Here is a 15,859-nt window from a genome sequence, read left to right on the forward strand (position 1 = left end):
GTTGAAATTGTCCCCGCCCCTCCATCGGCTGTCATCCTGTCAATAGCCAATCAGGTGGGCAACTACCGGTGGTGCAAAACGGGGCCAAGTGATGACATGATTCTGTCAGCTACAATTACTTCAAACAACTGGGCTATTAAAGTAACAGATTTTAAGAAAACTTCTGTAAATCGTCACGCAAGGAGGAGTGAATGTACGGGTTAAAAAAAAAAAGGGGGTTATTTTTTATCTTAATCTTTTTAAGCAGCGTTCTTTTCAAAGGGACCAGCTTCCTGTACCCTCTCGTGCCAAATTCTTCCACAGGATCATTAAAAAACCATTAAACAAGCAATGGAAAATAGAAAGTTAGGCCAAAAGCAGGGGATGTTTATGTATGCAGGCCCATGCCAGGCTCACAACACTCTGCCATCTGCCAGTGGTGCTGGACCCACGTCACTGGCTTTTCTCAGCAGAAATGACAAGACGCAGGCTCAGGAGTCAATAGCCTGCACACAAATGTTCCCACATCCCAACATTCAGTGAGTACAAGAGCTTAACAGCCTCCCTCTGTGCTGGTGGGGCAGAGGAAGAGAAAGGGAGGCTTTTATACTCTCTGAACAGCCTCCCTCTGCTCTGTGCTGGTGGGGCAGAGGAAGAGAAAGGGAGGCTTTTATACTCTCTGAACAGCCTCTGCTCTGTGCTGGTGGAGCAGAGAAAGAGAAAGGGAGGCGCTTATACTCTCTGAACAGCCTCCCTCTGCTCTGTGCTGGTGGAGCAGAGAAAGAGAAAGAGAAAGGGAGGCTCTTATACTCTCTGAACAGCCTCCCTCTGTGCTGGTGGAGCAGAGGAAAAGAAAGGGAGGCTCTTATACTCTCTGAACAGCCTCCCTCTGCTCTGTGCACAGGGAGGCAGTGAAGACAGTATAGGCTCTGCCGATGCTATGGAGGAGCTGGCTCTATGAACAAACAGCAGGTTAGTTTCAGGAAACGTACAGTGGTGGGTGTAACAGTTGGGAACCCTTTACTGTGAAATAACCTTTTGCCCCACCTCCTCGCTATATTTCTGTCATTTCCATAAACAGATTTGTTTGGTATTTAAACAGGCAGATCTGTTTATTATTCCCAGGCACCCCTGTGGCCAGGTTTGCTTGTGTTCTGCTATATCAGAGTGGGCAAGGCCAGTGTTTTGCAGAAAAGCACCTTGCTTTTACATGAGTCTGTCAGCCTTGTATTTACAGTAAAGTCACCGTGTCTCATGATCTGCTCATGTCTAAGACAGATAAGAAGCACTTTTAAAATGCTAGTAAAATATGTATTTTTTTCTCGTTACAACCGTATTAGACAAACGTCTACAATAAATGATCAGGATACTCATTGCTCTTGCTTCACTCTGTAATAAAAAAAGACAGATACCTTTTATGCAAATCTGTGACTCAGTCAGTCTATGATACTGGATCACAGCAGACAGACAGACACGCACACACACACACGCACACACACGCACACACAAACACAGACACGCACACACACAGACACACACACACCCACAAACACAGACAGACACACACACACACACACAAACACACACACACACACACACACAAACACAGACACACACACAGACACAGACACAGACACAAACACACACACACACACACAAACACAGACACACACACAGACACAGACACACACACACACAGGCAATGTTTTTAACCTCTGAGCTAGGATAAGCTGATGGAAAGATAATTAGACTTAATTGATACCTAACCATAGGACCACTCAGACTTGAGATTGAGAATTATTAAATAAAAAAAAAAAGGCTCCTAGGAAAACAGAATGAAACTGAAGCCCGGAAAGCCTTATTGATCTGTTTTATCAGTGAGATTTGTAATCTGTGTTTGTGTAATTCATAGGATAAGGTACGGCAAGCCATTTATTATATATATATATATATATATATATATATATATATATATATAGAGAGAGAGAGAGAGAGAGAGAGAGAGAGAGAGAGAGAGAGAGAGAGAGAGAGAGAGAGAGAGAGAGAGAGAGAGCGAGCTCTGGCTAAATGTTTTGCATTACTGAGAATTTTAGGATTGAGAAATAAAAAATAAAAAAAAACTATAGAAACATAATTTAGATCTTTTATTTAACATTGTGTAATCAAAGAAACCACCACCAGAAGGAAGCCATAATAGCAGTACAGTAGTATTTCATGTTAGATTTCAAAATGTCACATTTTTTAATTTTTCATTATGTACATGGAAAACTACAAAGCGGTGTGTAATTCAATATATTAACGTAACATTATTCAGCAGGTTTCATCCGACTTTATGAAGCAAAATTAGTTAATTCTATAGGATGATGCAAAACTTTTGGCCACAGCTGTGTGTTTATATATATATATATATATATATATATATATATATATATATATATATATATATATATATAATGCAGCAGTCAGCAAGCCAGACGGAGAGCTGTACGTCACAAAAACTTTGATAACTATATGGTATGAACTTCAAAAACATTTTCTGTTATTTCTGTTATTTATTTATTTACGTATGCTGTATCAGCCATATTTAAACTAAATATATAAAGTCGTCTTTACAATCCGATCTTGCCTCACTTATTTTCTTGACTGATTCATATATTCAATATGTAGAGCAGACTCAAAGTGGAAAATAAAATGCCCCTCGGGAAGAATATTGTTACCTTCTGCGGCTTCGGGCATTATAGCCCCCTGTCGGTAACAACAGGCTTCCCTCGAGGCAATCCATTTCCACTATAGCCCTCCTCTCCAGTCCATATTTATTATATATACACACACACACACAGTATACAGACACACACACACAAGCAGCACTGTTTATTTACAGGTCTGTGTAATACTTTTGTTATACTGATTACAATTATTTTTTCCAAGATTTTCTACGTGCATTTATAAGGTAACATACCTGCCTGTAAACACGCACCTTAAAATCCCAGACTACAGAGCAATACAAAGCTAACACTGTGACCGACCCCAGTAAGACCAAGGGTGCGACAACCAGCAGATGATTATCAAACAGCAAAACAGAAAAAAGCAGAGCATTAAACTGGTGCAGCACGTGCTGTATAGACTGCATTCAATTCTAGTCATGATTTCAAGCAATGCCAAGTGCAGGAAAAAAAAAAGGTGGGTTTTTATTTGCTCATCTCCACGCTCTCCCGTTATTCCTAAGTGATTTATTTTTATTTTTATTATTCCCAACAGCCTTCCCAATTGATTCCTAGTAAGGGGCTAATGCACTGCCAGAGGAAGCATTGGGGGGTTGCAATGCCTATACATTAGAGACAATAACGGCATTGCATGTTATGACCTCTAATCCACATGTTTAAAACCAGAGGACGGCTCCCACAATGTCAGCACTGGAACGGCTCAAATGATTTCCTGAATTCAAGTGCAATGCAGCTTTAGGATGAGGTGTCTGAATGGGATTTACCGTGTGTGCTGAGAAAGCACTAGCATGCACGCACACTGATACTGTCTTGTTTTCTCCAGATAAGGGAAGTGAAGCGTTTATTTACTGAAATGCAATAACACTGTGTGTTATTGCCATGCGTCCTTGTGACGATGTATTTTCATACAGCGCTGCAGGATTCATAAGCACACAATTAACCAAGTCATTTCAAACTTGTACAGAAAAAGACAGAGATGTACAAGTATAGTCAATCCTATGAATATCAAACTTTATTTCATCCATACCATCGCGTTTAGTGAGGAGATCTGGCTTTCTTTTGATTCACACCATGCAACAGGATGCTGCATTAGAAACTACTGCACCTGCTCTTCATTGAAGCTAATGGCTTGCAAGCATAATTTACACGCTGCAGACTCAGTGGGATACCAAGCTTGGCACTCAAAGTGTTACACTGAATTCATGCCTTTTCCAATCCCCCCCCAAAACCACATGCCACTTTAGCACAACACAATCCTCCCAGTCTGCATGCATTGCAAAAGCAGGGAGAAATACTGGCAAATTCTGCCATCTCCACACACCTGCCCTATTCACAAAGCTGTCGCCCGACAGGGTTTCGATGCATTAAACACTGTTTGTTATGCATGCATCCCCTCCAGATCTGACTGTCTGATGTCAACAACACTCTGCAAGTGTCTGCTGCATGATAAATCAGTTCAAGTTTTCTGAACAGTGCCCAGAGACCGCATGTTACCCAGGGTAACTGGGTGCCAATGCACAGCGCATCTCTATTTTTGAACCAGTGGGCATTAACAAAAACGAACCCTTGAAATTTTTTTGTTTTTATTATTATTATTATGAAAAAGCAAACACAATACATAAAAAATGCTCTTCAGAAACCATGCACCAGCTCTAATGTTGTAAATAGTATTTTTTAAAATTTTATTTTCAACCTCACCTGGTCCCACCATCCAACCAGCCATGGCTTGGAGCATGTCTCGCAGAACAAATCCACCAGTGGCATCCTCCTAACCTCGGAGGCATCGCCGCCCTCCAGGAACACTTCCGATGCCCCTACAGGACTGCCCCCACATACCCCCACTGGGCTGCCCAGCTCCAGCTCCAGCTCAGCCCCCCCGGCCGCTGCTGTGGCTAAGTGGACCCTTAGGGATGCCAGGCTGGGCGATCGGGGCACCTTGTGGTGGCGGTGGCCCTCACTGAGCTCCGCGAACTGGGCAAGCTGTGGGCAGTGCAAGGTGGCAGCATCCAGCCTCTCAGTCACCACTTGGACGCGGGAGCAGGGGCTGTGCAGGCAGGCAGAGCAGTAGCGCAGGTGCCCCCAGTGGCATGACGGCTTGCCCCTAGTCCGTGTTGGCGAGGTATGGTACTCCAGTACGGCGGGCAGGCAAGGAAAAGGGTTTGGGCAACCCTCCCCTCCTTCAGGTAAAAAAAAAAAAAAAAACCTCAAACGGCAGACCTGATATCACATCTCGCCCCCGCGTGGGTTAACTGTAATTCAATCCCCAGGTTGGCTTCCAGCTTGAGTCCTGAAGGGCAAACTGGCTGCACGAGATCCCGGGCCAGCCCCCCTCTCCAGCAGCCTTTCCTCTCGTCCAGAGTGATGGCAGTAAGATGTCTTCCTTTCTCACTGCAGACAATCAGGAAATTCCCACAGTGCAACGCTCCTCCTGCTGCTGCTATGCTGCTGCAGCACAAACAAACCCCTACCTACACGCAACAAACACCAGACAACCTTGCTTCCAACCCTGCCTCCTCAATGGGGGGGGGGGGGGGGGGGGGGGGCTCAGAACCTATCCGAGTCCGAGTCCGAAGCCAGGGAGGGAGGAAAGAGAGAATCCAGCAGATCCAATTCAAATAACTGCAAAAAAATCCAATTAGAAAACTGAATTCAATTCAGTCAGATTATTGCTTTGCCTTTCTGTTTGTACCACTGCCCTCGTTTTTTATATATATTTCCGCCCCCCCCCCACCCCTGTTTGATCGCAGTCTTTCCAGCGAGCCAGTCAGACAGGCAGAGTGTTAGTATGTGCGTCTGCCTGTGTGTGTGTGTGTGTGTGAGAGAGTGAGCGCGCGAGAGCAAGCGTGTGATCTGGAGAGAGTGACAGCAGCCAACACTGTGCTCTGTGCGGGGAATCAAGTGGCCTCCAGGCTACTGAAGACAACAGGCGATCAATGATCCAGCCACCTGAGTAGCACAGTGATCCGAACCACCTATTCACAGAGTCCAGGGGATTAGGAATAATTTGAATGAGAACAAGGCAGAGGACAGGTCCTTCTTTTTCAAAGCATCTTCTGTTTTCCTGCGTACAGCCAAAAGATGTACAGAAATATGCACAGAACGATAGAAAGAGAGGAATGTGGGGAATAGTCCAGTGCTAGCTAGCTAGCCAGTCCAGCCTCAGCAGTGTCCCCACCTCGTACTGTGTCCGTTTTTTGTTTGTTTTTTTCTCCTCTGTTTTTCTGCCTGCTTCCCTGCTGCACTGGCACAGCACAGCCTGGGATGTGACAGAAGCGAGGATGTGATGTCAGGTGCTTGTGTATGGAAGGAGGAGGGTATCTGTGAGAGAGTGTGTCAGGGGAAGGGGGAGGTGTGTGATGCTCACAGCGCATGCTGTTTAAAAGAGACACCTTGAGCACAGCAAAGAGAGCCGGGGATGAAATAACCACACACTGTGCGTTTGCAACCACAGAAGACGTTTCTCTATAAACCTACTGTCTATATCAGGGGTGCACAATTCCGGTCCTGGAGGGCCGGATCCCTCCTGGCTTTTGTTCCAACTGTGTTCTAAATTACTTAATTAGACCAATAATTGGTAATAATTGGTCCAATTAAGTAATTTAGGGCAAGGTTGGAACAAAAGCCAGGAGGGACACCGGCCCTCCAGGACCGGAATTGTGCACCCCTGGTCTAAATGATCCACAATTCAGCACCAGCACTATTCCACTTACTAGATCTGCATACTTTCACTAAATTGGAAAGGTTTTACATTTGGTTAAAAAACTATTTTTTTTTATTATTATTTAATATATACATGCATTTGCTTTTAAATACACAAATGCAAATATGGTATCCATGCAACACACCATAGTCAATACCAGACAGACAGTGTGCACCTCAACTATTTTGCAAAATCAGTTTCAAAAGCATATCCGTGATAATGCTGTGGTCGGCTTGCTGTAGTTCTAATCTACGTGGTATTACTGTAATGTTTAGAGATGCAGGTCAGAGTTGTAAAAAACATGCACTGTCTCTTTAAGAATCCCTGCTTCACTGCAGCTCTGAAGAGAACAGCTACAGCTATGCAGTGTGCAGCCCTCATCATCACAGACAGGAGCCAATCAGAGACAAGGGGCGGGGCCAACCTTCCAGCATCAGCACCAGCACAAACACAAGGGCCTGCTGGCCATACTAGTCTGGCACACAGAGATTAGAAACACTGCAGTGTGCTTACAAAATCAACACAGAAAGAGGCACCTATTGCAAAGAGATACATTTATAGCATGAGCTTTTAAAACACGTCGCAAAAAATAAATGCAAGAGAAAGCCCACTGTCTAGCCTTGCAGAAATAATGTTTGAAAAACACCAGTGGGGTACCATTATAATCCGAGGGTAATCAAGGCACAGCAGAACTATGTTCACAATACAGCATTGCCTGCAATGGCAGCACAGTGGGTGCCGAACCAGCACTGCAATGTTCTGGTGCAGCGGCACACTGGCTGTCTGGTACTGATCCAGTGGATTGGGTCACCAGCGTGCGTTGGTTCATACTTCTGATATGTCAAAATGTGTGCTTCCATTCTCCAAAGTAGCATACGTTCCCTTTGTGGCTGCTTTTGTGACTCCTTATAGGATTGCAATTGCATTGCCATTGTAGTTCACTGCAGGAATCTGTGTTGACCCCTGCTGTGCATTTCCGGTGCTTCTGCGGCGGTGTGCTACACTGTGTTTGGTGTTTGCCGCGGTGCACTGCAGTGAAATTCTGAGACGTAGCTTTCAGACAGGCAACAGGAAACAGCACAAAGCAAACACAAAACAAGGAAACATGGAAAGACAGAGCCAGCCAAGGCTGGACCAGCTCGGAACAAAAGCTGCGATAATATCATATCTTTATATAGCGCCTTTCATAGTGGACCACCATCACAAAGCGCTTTACAGAGGCAGGCTGTGAACTGTGCATGATATGCAGAGTCACTTACAAAAGGACATTGATTTGACATCTCATCCGCAGGATGGAGCAAAAGAAGTGTTAAGTGACTTGCTCAGGGTCACACAGTGAGTCAGTCAGTGGTGGAGGTGGGATTCGAACCAGCGAACTTCTGGTTATAAACCCTGGACTCTAACCACTGGACCACACCACCCTAAACCTAACCCTAACCCTAACCCACACTGCCTCCGATATAGCTGAACACAGAGGCTACAGGTGCTGACTGCTGCTTCGCTTTTTTGAAATCGAAGCCGATCACAATCCAAGAACAAGTATTTACAGACCTGACCCTGCTGCTGCTGCTGCAACTAGCTTTCTGAGATCTGAGCAAATCACACTTGAGAGAAGAACTACTGACCTGATCTCCAGCAAACTTCTTAGGTTTACTGAGTTATCGAGACGATCACAAACCAAAACAGCGCTGACCAGACCTTAGCTTTGGAAAACCAACCAGGTGCAAAACTGAGCAAAGCAGAGGCTTAAACTCCCAATGCTTCTTTATGAAGCATGCCTGTGCTTTACTACAATGCAGGATGTGTTCACAATGCTGTATTACCCTTTTCTAGGGTTTCACCCTGGCACCGCGCACCGCAGTAAACTTTTATAACAGAACGCAATGCTAATAAGCACAGACATATCATTAGACACGCATACTGTGCACAGCAGCCCTTGCATTCTTCAATCTCCAGCCCATGTGTCGATTCAGGTATAAGAATATAAGAACATAAGAAAGTTTACAAACGAGAGGAGGCCATTCGGCCCATCTTGCTCGTTTGGTTGTTAGTAGCTTATTGATCCCAGAATCTCATCAAGCAGCTTCTTGAAGGATCCCAGGGTGTCAGCTTCAACAACAATACTGGGGAGTTGGTTCCAGACCCTCACAATTCTCTGTGTAAAAAAGTGCCTCCTATTTTCTGTTCTGAATGCCCCTTTATCTAATCTCCATTTGTGACCCCTGGTCCTTATTTCTTTTTTCAGGTCAAAAAAGTCCCCTGGGTCGACATTGTCTATACCTTTTAGGATTTTGAATGCTTGAATCAGATCGCCGCGCAGTCTTCTTTGTTCAAGACTGAATAGATTCAGTTCTTTTAGCCTGTCTGCATACGACATGCCTTTTAAACCCGGGATAATTCTGGTCACTCTTCTTTGCACTCTTTCTAGAGCAGCAATATCCTTTTTGTAACGAGGTGACCAGAACTGAACACAATATTCTAGGTGAGACATGTTGTCCGTGTCCTCCTTTGTAAAAACCTGTGAAAAGTAATCATTTAATATATCTGCTGATTCATTTCATATATGTGCTGTTGCGTGATGTCTCTATGCGCTGTTGCATGCTGTCTCTTCGTTACAGTGTAACCATGTTCACACCGCACATGTGGAACATTTTAAATGTCATTATCACTACCCACCCCCCTCCCTCTGCTCCAACCTTGCTTCTGCAGATTCCTCCGATTAAAGTGATATAGAAAAGCATTTCAAGCTTGTCCAGGTTTTTTTTCTGAATTGATTGTTCAACTTGATACCTTTAAGTACTAGAAGAGAAGGAGCGGTGTGGAGTTTATTCCCCCCCCTCTCTCTCGTGCCCCGTTTCGCACGCTACAGCACAGCAGCAAGGTTATAATGTGTTTCCCGTTAAATCTGCAACGCAGAAAGAGACGACATTGACTTCCACGTGCTACTGTAACGGACAGACCTTATTGGCGAGCTGGTTCCCACAACAGCAGCCCATGAAACATGACTGTAAACTTTACAAATTGCTATTGTTATTAAAACAGCGACGCTTTTAAAAAGACGGCCGCTGCTCCTGGTAGTATAGTGAAGTGAGCTTCACGGCATCAGCCCCTCATCCATCCGCAGCAAACCCAATTGTGCGCTGTCTAATGGCAAGCAGGGAATGGAGCCTGTGACCCTGTGAGAGATGTTTTTGTTCTTTAAGCTTTTCAGAGGGGCCTGTGGGTTAGAGTATGGGTTAATACTATAAAACATGCATACTGTACATTAACATTGTTAAAGCTGTATTTTGTTCATAGCAGACAGTGCCACCAGGTGGTCAAACTGAGCTAATACTCTTACAAGTGATTAACACTGATTGTCTGAGCCTTTTACTAGCTTCAATAACTCTTGCAATGCTTCTTGCTTTAAGAGGGACACTTCTATAAGGGACTCAGAACGTGCAGCTGTGGCCAAAAGCAGCACCTACAATTTTAGGATCGAGACATAATTAAAAATAAAAATAAACTATATCAACATAATTTAGATATTTTATTTAACATCATGTAATCAAAGAAGCTACAAAATGATATCGCAAAAGTCTACCGGAAGCCATAATAGTAGTATAGTAGTATTTCATGCTAGATTTCGAAATGCCACATTTTTCAATGTTGTCAGTTTTTCGTTATGTATATGGGAAAACTACAAAGCGGTGTGTAATTCAATATGTTAACCTGACATTATTCAGCAGGTTTCATTCGACTTTATCAAGCAACATTTGTTAATTCTCTAGGGTGATGCAAAACTTTTGGCCAGAGCTGTACAACACAGGCAAGGCAAAACGTGCTGTAAATAAACCCTCAGGGTCAGCACTAACCCTAACCCTGGTCCCCTGTGTGCTAAATACAGGACAGTCGTTACTGTTTCACACAGAAACTTCTACACAGCTACACAAACTTTCCCACACTGTCAGAATGCATTGCATCCTAGTGTATAATACACCCTGGCCAGCTTCCTGAGAGCTTTAAAAATAAATACTGAGCTGAGGCAGACATAAACAGAGCTACTGCTGCTGCTTACAGAGATCTGGAGTGTACAGCCACACACACACAATCACACACACACACCCACACAGAGAGAAGCAATTCAACAAGTGTGCATGCTGCTGTACAATTTGCCTTGCTGAGCCTTGGTTCGTACATCTCAAAGTTCAAGGGACAGGTGTAACAATCTCCAGCAAGTCGCAGTACTGCTGTCCACGCACAGACAGACCACCCCTGTAAGTCCAATGCACATGGCCCACTGTTTGTAATCCGATCACTGTTATATAGCACAGTTCTCAACCTGCGGTCTGGGGGCCACCTTTGGTCTATAAGGGAATGGACCCTGAAACACCCCCCCAAAATAATGCAACAGCGTCAACCAACCCACCCCCAACCCATCGCACAGCACAGCACAGCACAGCTCAGCACAGCACAGCTCAGCACAGCACAGCACAGCACAGCACAGCTCAGCACAGCACAGCACAGCACAGCACAGCACAGCACAGCACGCCCGCTGCTGTTTACCTGTCAGGTATGAATATTATTCACGGTCATTGTTTGAATTACAACGGCATTGTGCACAAAGGAAAGAAGAAAAAAAAAGCTATATTATTTAAGGAATATTTCTCAATACCTAATAATGTGCCCATTTGCTTGAGTTGTTTCTTGCCTGTGGTGTGCAGTTGTGAAGTAATAATGCCTGTGGTCTGCAGGTGTGATGTAATAATGCCTGTGGTGTGCAGGTGTGATGTAACAATGCCTGCGGTGTGCGGGTGTGATGTAACAATGCCTGTGGTGTGCAGGAGTGATGTAATAAGGAAGCAACAACAGCTCTACAGAAGACCAAGTGCATTGAACTCAGAGAGGAGGTCAAAGCTGTCTGCTGTGCAAAAAAACTAGAAGCACCGTTTGAATCGAGCTGACGAGATCTCGCCTCCCATTGGCTACCCACTTACAGGACATGCTGGAAAGCCATTCCGGACACCATTCCTTCCTGCCCGGCATTCTGAGACTTTAACAAAGATGGCAAAGCATTGCCCTGCTTATCCAATCAATAACCCTAACCCCGATCACGGACGCAATGTATAAAGCACACCATGCAACACCTTTTACACAGCAAGAGAATCGCTAAAGACCAAGCTCAGCTATCTCACAGATTTCTTTTGCACCTGCTGTAGCGTTCGATGACATCACCGTGCACCGTCCGCAGCTTAATAATTTCGTCCTCCCCCCCCGTTGATGGTTTTCAACCTTTTTATCTCAAGTACCAGTGCTTCCAGCAGGAGGGACCACCAGGTGTACCAATAACTCAATCTTAAAACAGAGACCTGCCCCACTGCAACCCAATTCCAACACTGAAAATGTGACGGGGGGCACCGTTCAGTTATTTGACAAAAAGACTTCACCGCAATGCACAACACAGAGTGGCTGCTTTGCTTCCCCAACAGAAAGCTCCTCATAACTCCTCTGTGATTCGGTGGTACAAACACACTGGTTCAGGAATCATATCGTCATAAAGAAGGACTGCCAGTGTGTACCAGTTGCAAGCCGGTCGCGTACCACATGTTAAAGCGCTGTCTCTTTGCGATTGCCGTGTGCATTGCAGGCTCTCCGTACCATACCTTGTTGGAGGCCATCTCGCTGACGGAGCGGTAGGTTTGAACGGTCTCCAGCTGGTCCAGACACCAATCCAGTTCCTCCAGAGTTTCTTTGGCCAGTTGCTGATACGTTTCCTCTGTGGAAGCAGAGAGAGGACGGAGGGCAAGGTCAGTGGCAGCCGACGAGACACCCAGAGTTCCCCTTGACCCAGGCAGGCCAGCCCAGAACCCCAGCTCCGATCCACAGCCTCTCCGCATAGTTCCCTGCCTGCCTGCCTGCCTGCCTGCCTGCCTGCCTGCCTGCCTCCCTGCCTGCCTGCCTCCCTGTCTGGCTAATTGTTAGAGCTGCACGGTACAGGAGAGTGTGTTTGAGTGCAGGAAGCCCGCACTTCCGTCTTCCTCTCTGACCTGGCGGAGGCCTGGAGGGAAAGGGGATCAACTCACAGCACGAGTCGGGCTCTGAGCGCCAGCATCCTGGGAAAGTGAAGCGACAAACCAAACAACAACGCCTGTTATTATTAATAATAATAATAATAATAATAATAATAATAATAATAATATTTATACGACAAGGATGGGCTGGTAAGCGCTGAAGTATAAATCGGGCTTTCATTGAACTATTTTGTGCTTATATACTGGCTGGTATGTACAGCATTGCACCCCATGCAGCTGTTGCACTGTAGGAGTTGTACACTGTACACCAATGGCAATGCACTGGGGAATAGCAGCTACAATGGTGTGAGGCAATACCATGGCACTACCAGACAGCGTGCTACAGTATCAGGGCTGTGCAAAGCTAGCTCCACATCTAATGCGTTGGCAATGCTGGCTCTGATAGAAATTCTGCTGTGGTTTTTTTAATGCACCGGGTATTATAATGGTATCCCAAGGGGGGGTATTGAAATGTTCTGTAAGGGATATTTTGTCGTGGCCTCCGGTCTCCGCGTCGCACACACACACACACACCCCTCTCCTGACACACAGGCAGACAGGCAGGCGGCTGACGTCAATGCCTCTGCTCTCATACCCCAGCGAGCAGCCAGGGCTCTTCAGTGGGGACAATCTGATCTGTCCCCCCAGGCCCAAGAGCAGGAAAACAGCTATCACAGCGAACGCAGGGGCTGTCTGTCTCGCTGCGTGTGGGAGTGTGCGTGCCTGTCTGCTACAGTGGGAGTGTGTCTGTGTCTGTCTGTGTGTGTGTCTGTCTGTGAGTGTGTCTATCTGTGAGTGTTTGAGAGAATGAATGTGTCTGTGAGTGTGTCTATTTGTGACTGTGCCTGTCCTGTGTCTGGCTGTCTGTGAGCGTGTGTTTGCCTGTGTGTTTGTCTATGCATCTGTCTGAGTTGGCCAAGGTCTCCACTTTAGAGTGTGACAGCTTACTCCCCTCCACGTCTGTAGGACAGGAGTTGTACTGTTCCAGACCTGCCCTATCTACTTCAACAACTAAGTAAGACAAGTGGTACAATTAAAAAACAAAAAAAAACACGTGCGTCACATTCTGTCTTTGCAATTTTTTACAGCAAACATTTTCAACTCAAAAACAGAACCCTTATCTCTCTCGTATGTCCCTTTCACATCCGCTACCTACTCCAAACCAAACACTTGATTTTCCACAACCAGCGGCCAGCTGGCTGGTTCTACGCCCCCCTGTTTTACAAAAGCACCCCAGGGCGAAAGGGACCTGGTATTGCTGTATCCCAATCCTGCTCTGCGGACCTGTGTAACCCTGCGGACCGGCGCTTGTCTGTTATTCTGCACGGCTTGGCCGAGGCTTGTGTTTGTTTGTCTTTCTGGGAGAATAAAAAAGCACACCAGCGTGATGGCTCGCCGGTCTGCTCTCTTTGAAAACAGGATGCCAAGAGGAAATGGGACTGTAGCTCTGTAGACAAGGTCTGTGTCGACGTGAACCCGACCTTCAACTACAGCCAAAAGCTCTGCATCACCTACAATTATAGGATTGAGATATCATTTCTAAAATAAAAACTATATGAACATAATTTAGATCTTTTATTTAACATCATGTAATCAAAGAAACTGCAAAAATGATATCGTAAGGTCTACCGGAAGGAAGCCATAATAGAAGCAGTTTTTTTTTCGAAATGTCACATTTTTCAATTTTTGTCAGTTTTTCCGTTAAGTATATGGGAAATCTGCAAAGCGGCGGTGTGTAATTCAATATGTTAGCGTCACATTATCCTGCAGGTTTCACTCGACTTTATGAAGACAGATCAGTTCAGTCTATAGGGGGATGCAAAACTTTTAGTCAGAGATGTACTTATATTCACAAAACCTAAAACACCAAGATGGGGACAAAACACAGTGAAATGAAAGGGAATCACTGCTCTAAAGGACGGACGACAGAATCACACTAGTGAAGGCAAGGTGACCGCTTGCCATACCAGCATGGATTCAATACATATTTCCAATTGGACCTATTAAACATACCCCCTGATCCTGATGATTGAATGCAATGAAAGTATTATTATTATTTATTAGTAGTAGCAGTAGCAGTATTACCCAATCATGACTGGGATTGCTATGTTAGACGTCTGATATCATCTTGGAGCTGTTGTTCAAAGGCAGAAAGTCTTGCCAAAGCCTGGCCTTTTCTGTAGCATATCGTCACAACCCTGAAAGTGCAGAAGGACCGGGCTGCATTTCTGAGAACCAAGAGCCCTACCTGAAAGGGAGGCCTTGGAAACTGTGGGCTGGCTGACGACTGGCGACCTCCTGTGGACAAACAGAGAACTGCAATGAAAGAGTGATTGAGACAGGCCAGCACTAAAAACACCGTCCCTCTGCAGGAGAGAGAAAAAAAAAAAAAACACAATACTCTTTCTCCCTCTGCTGGCCATTTCAGAAAAGGCAGCTGTATGAGTTGAGACATTCTTGCTGCCCCAGCTGGTTTATAAAATAAACCATCTGTTTTGTGTGCAGCTGTGGCCAAACATTTTGCATCACTCTATAGAATAAACTATTTTTGCTTTATAAAGCACAAAGGGCAGCAGTGTGGAGTAGTGGTTAGGGCTCTGGACTCTTGACCGGAGGGTCGTGGGTTCAATCCCAGGTGGGGGACACTGCTGCTGTACCCTTGAGCAAGGTATTTTACCTAGATTACTCCAGTAAAAACCCAACTGTATAAATGGGTAATTGTGTGTAAAAAATAATGTAATTGTATGTAAAAATATGTGATATCTTGTAACAACTGTAAGACGCCCTGGAAAAGGGCATCTGCTAAGAAATAAATAATAATAATAAAGGTCGAATGAAACCTGCTGAATAATGTTACGTTAACATACTGATTTACCTTGAGGACATTGATTTAACATCTCATCCGCAGGACGGAGCACAAGGAGGGGAAGTGACTTGCTCAGGGTCACACGCAGTGAGTCAGTCAGTGGCAGAGGTGGGATTTGAACCAGTGACCTTCTGGACTGGACTCTAACCACTGGACCGCACTGCCTCCCTAAGTTTACAGTTTCTTCGATTACACAATGTTAAATAAAATATCTAAAATTATATTTGTATATATCTTTTTTAATTATGTCTCAATCCTAAAATTCTAGGTGATGCAAAACTTTTGGCCAGAGCTGCATGCATGTATACAGAACAGCCTCAAATCAGAGGATCTCAGTATTCAGTGAAGTGTTGAGGATGGGCACAGATACTCACTTGTTGGTAGGGGTGGTGACATTGGCGAGAATGGAGAAGTTGTTTCTTACGCTGCGTAAACTAGCCAGCACCTAAAACAAAAAAAAAACCACACACACACCCATTAAAACACACGCCACCGTCACGGGACATTTAGAAACACGAAAAGAAAATCTGAGTCTAAGTTG

General features: G+C 45.0%; 1 protein-coding gene across 7 annotated transcripts in view; it reads right to left on the reverse strand.

Moving 5' to 3' along the window:
• The window catches only part of LOC117402053 (cAMP-specific 3',5'-cyclic phosphodiesterase 4B), a 218,201-nt gene that overhangs the window by 16,590 nt on the left and 185,752 nt on the right, over window positions 1–15,859 (reverse strand). For 6 of the 7 annotated variants that reach the window (XM_059007870.1, XM_059007871.1, XM_059007869.1 and 3 more), the window contains 3 exons: window positions 15,693–15,763; window positions 14,701–14,750; window positions 12,045–12,157 (listed from right to left, as the gene is read on the reverse strand). In XM_059007870.1, the coding sequence (XP_058863853.1) occupies window positions 12,045–12,157; window positions 14,701–14,750; window positions 15,693–15,763 (234 nt within the window). Of the gene's footprint in view, window positions 1–4,400; window positions 4,896–12,044; window positions 12,158–14,700; window positions 14,751–15,692; window positions 15,764–15,859 lie in introns of those variants that run through there. The other variant, XM_059007874.1, reaches the window with a different exon arrangement.

Source organism: Acipenser ruthenus, chromosome 36, assembly GCF_902713425.1.
Source record: "Acipenser ruthenus chromosome 36, fAciRut3.2 maternal haplotype, whole genome shotgun sequence".
Taxonomy (NCBI): Eukaryota; Metazoa; Chordata; class Actinopteri; order Acipenseriformes; family Acipenseridae; genus Acipenser; species Acipenser ruthenus.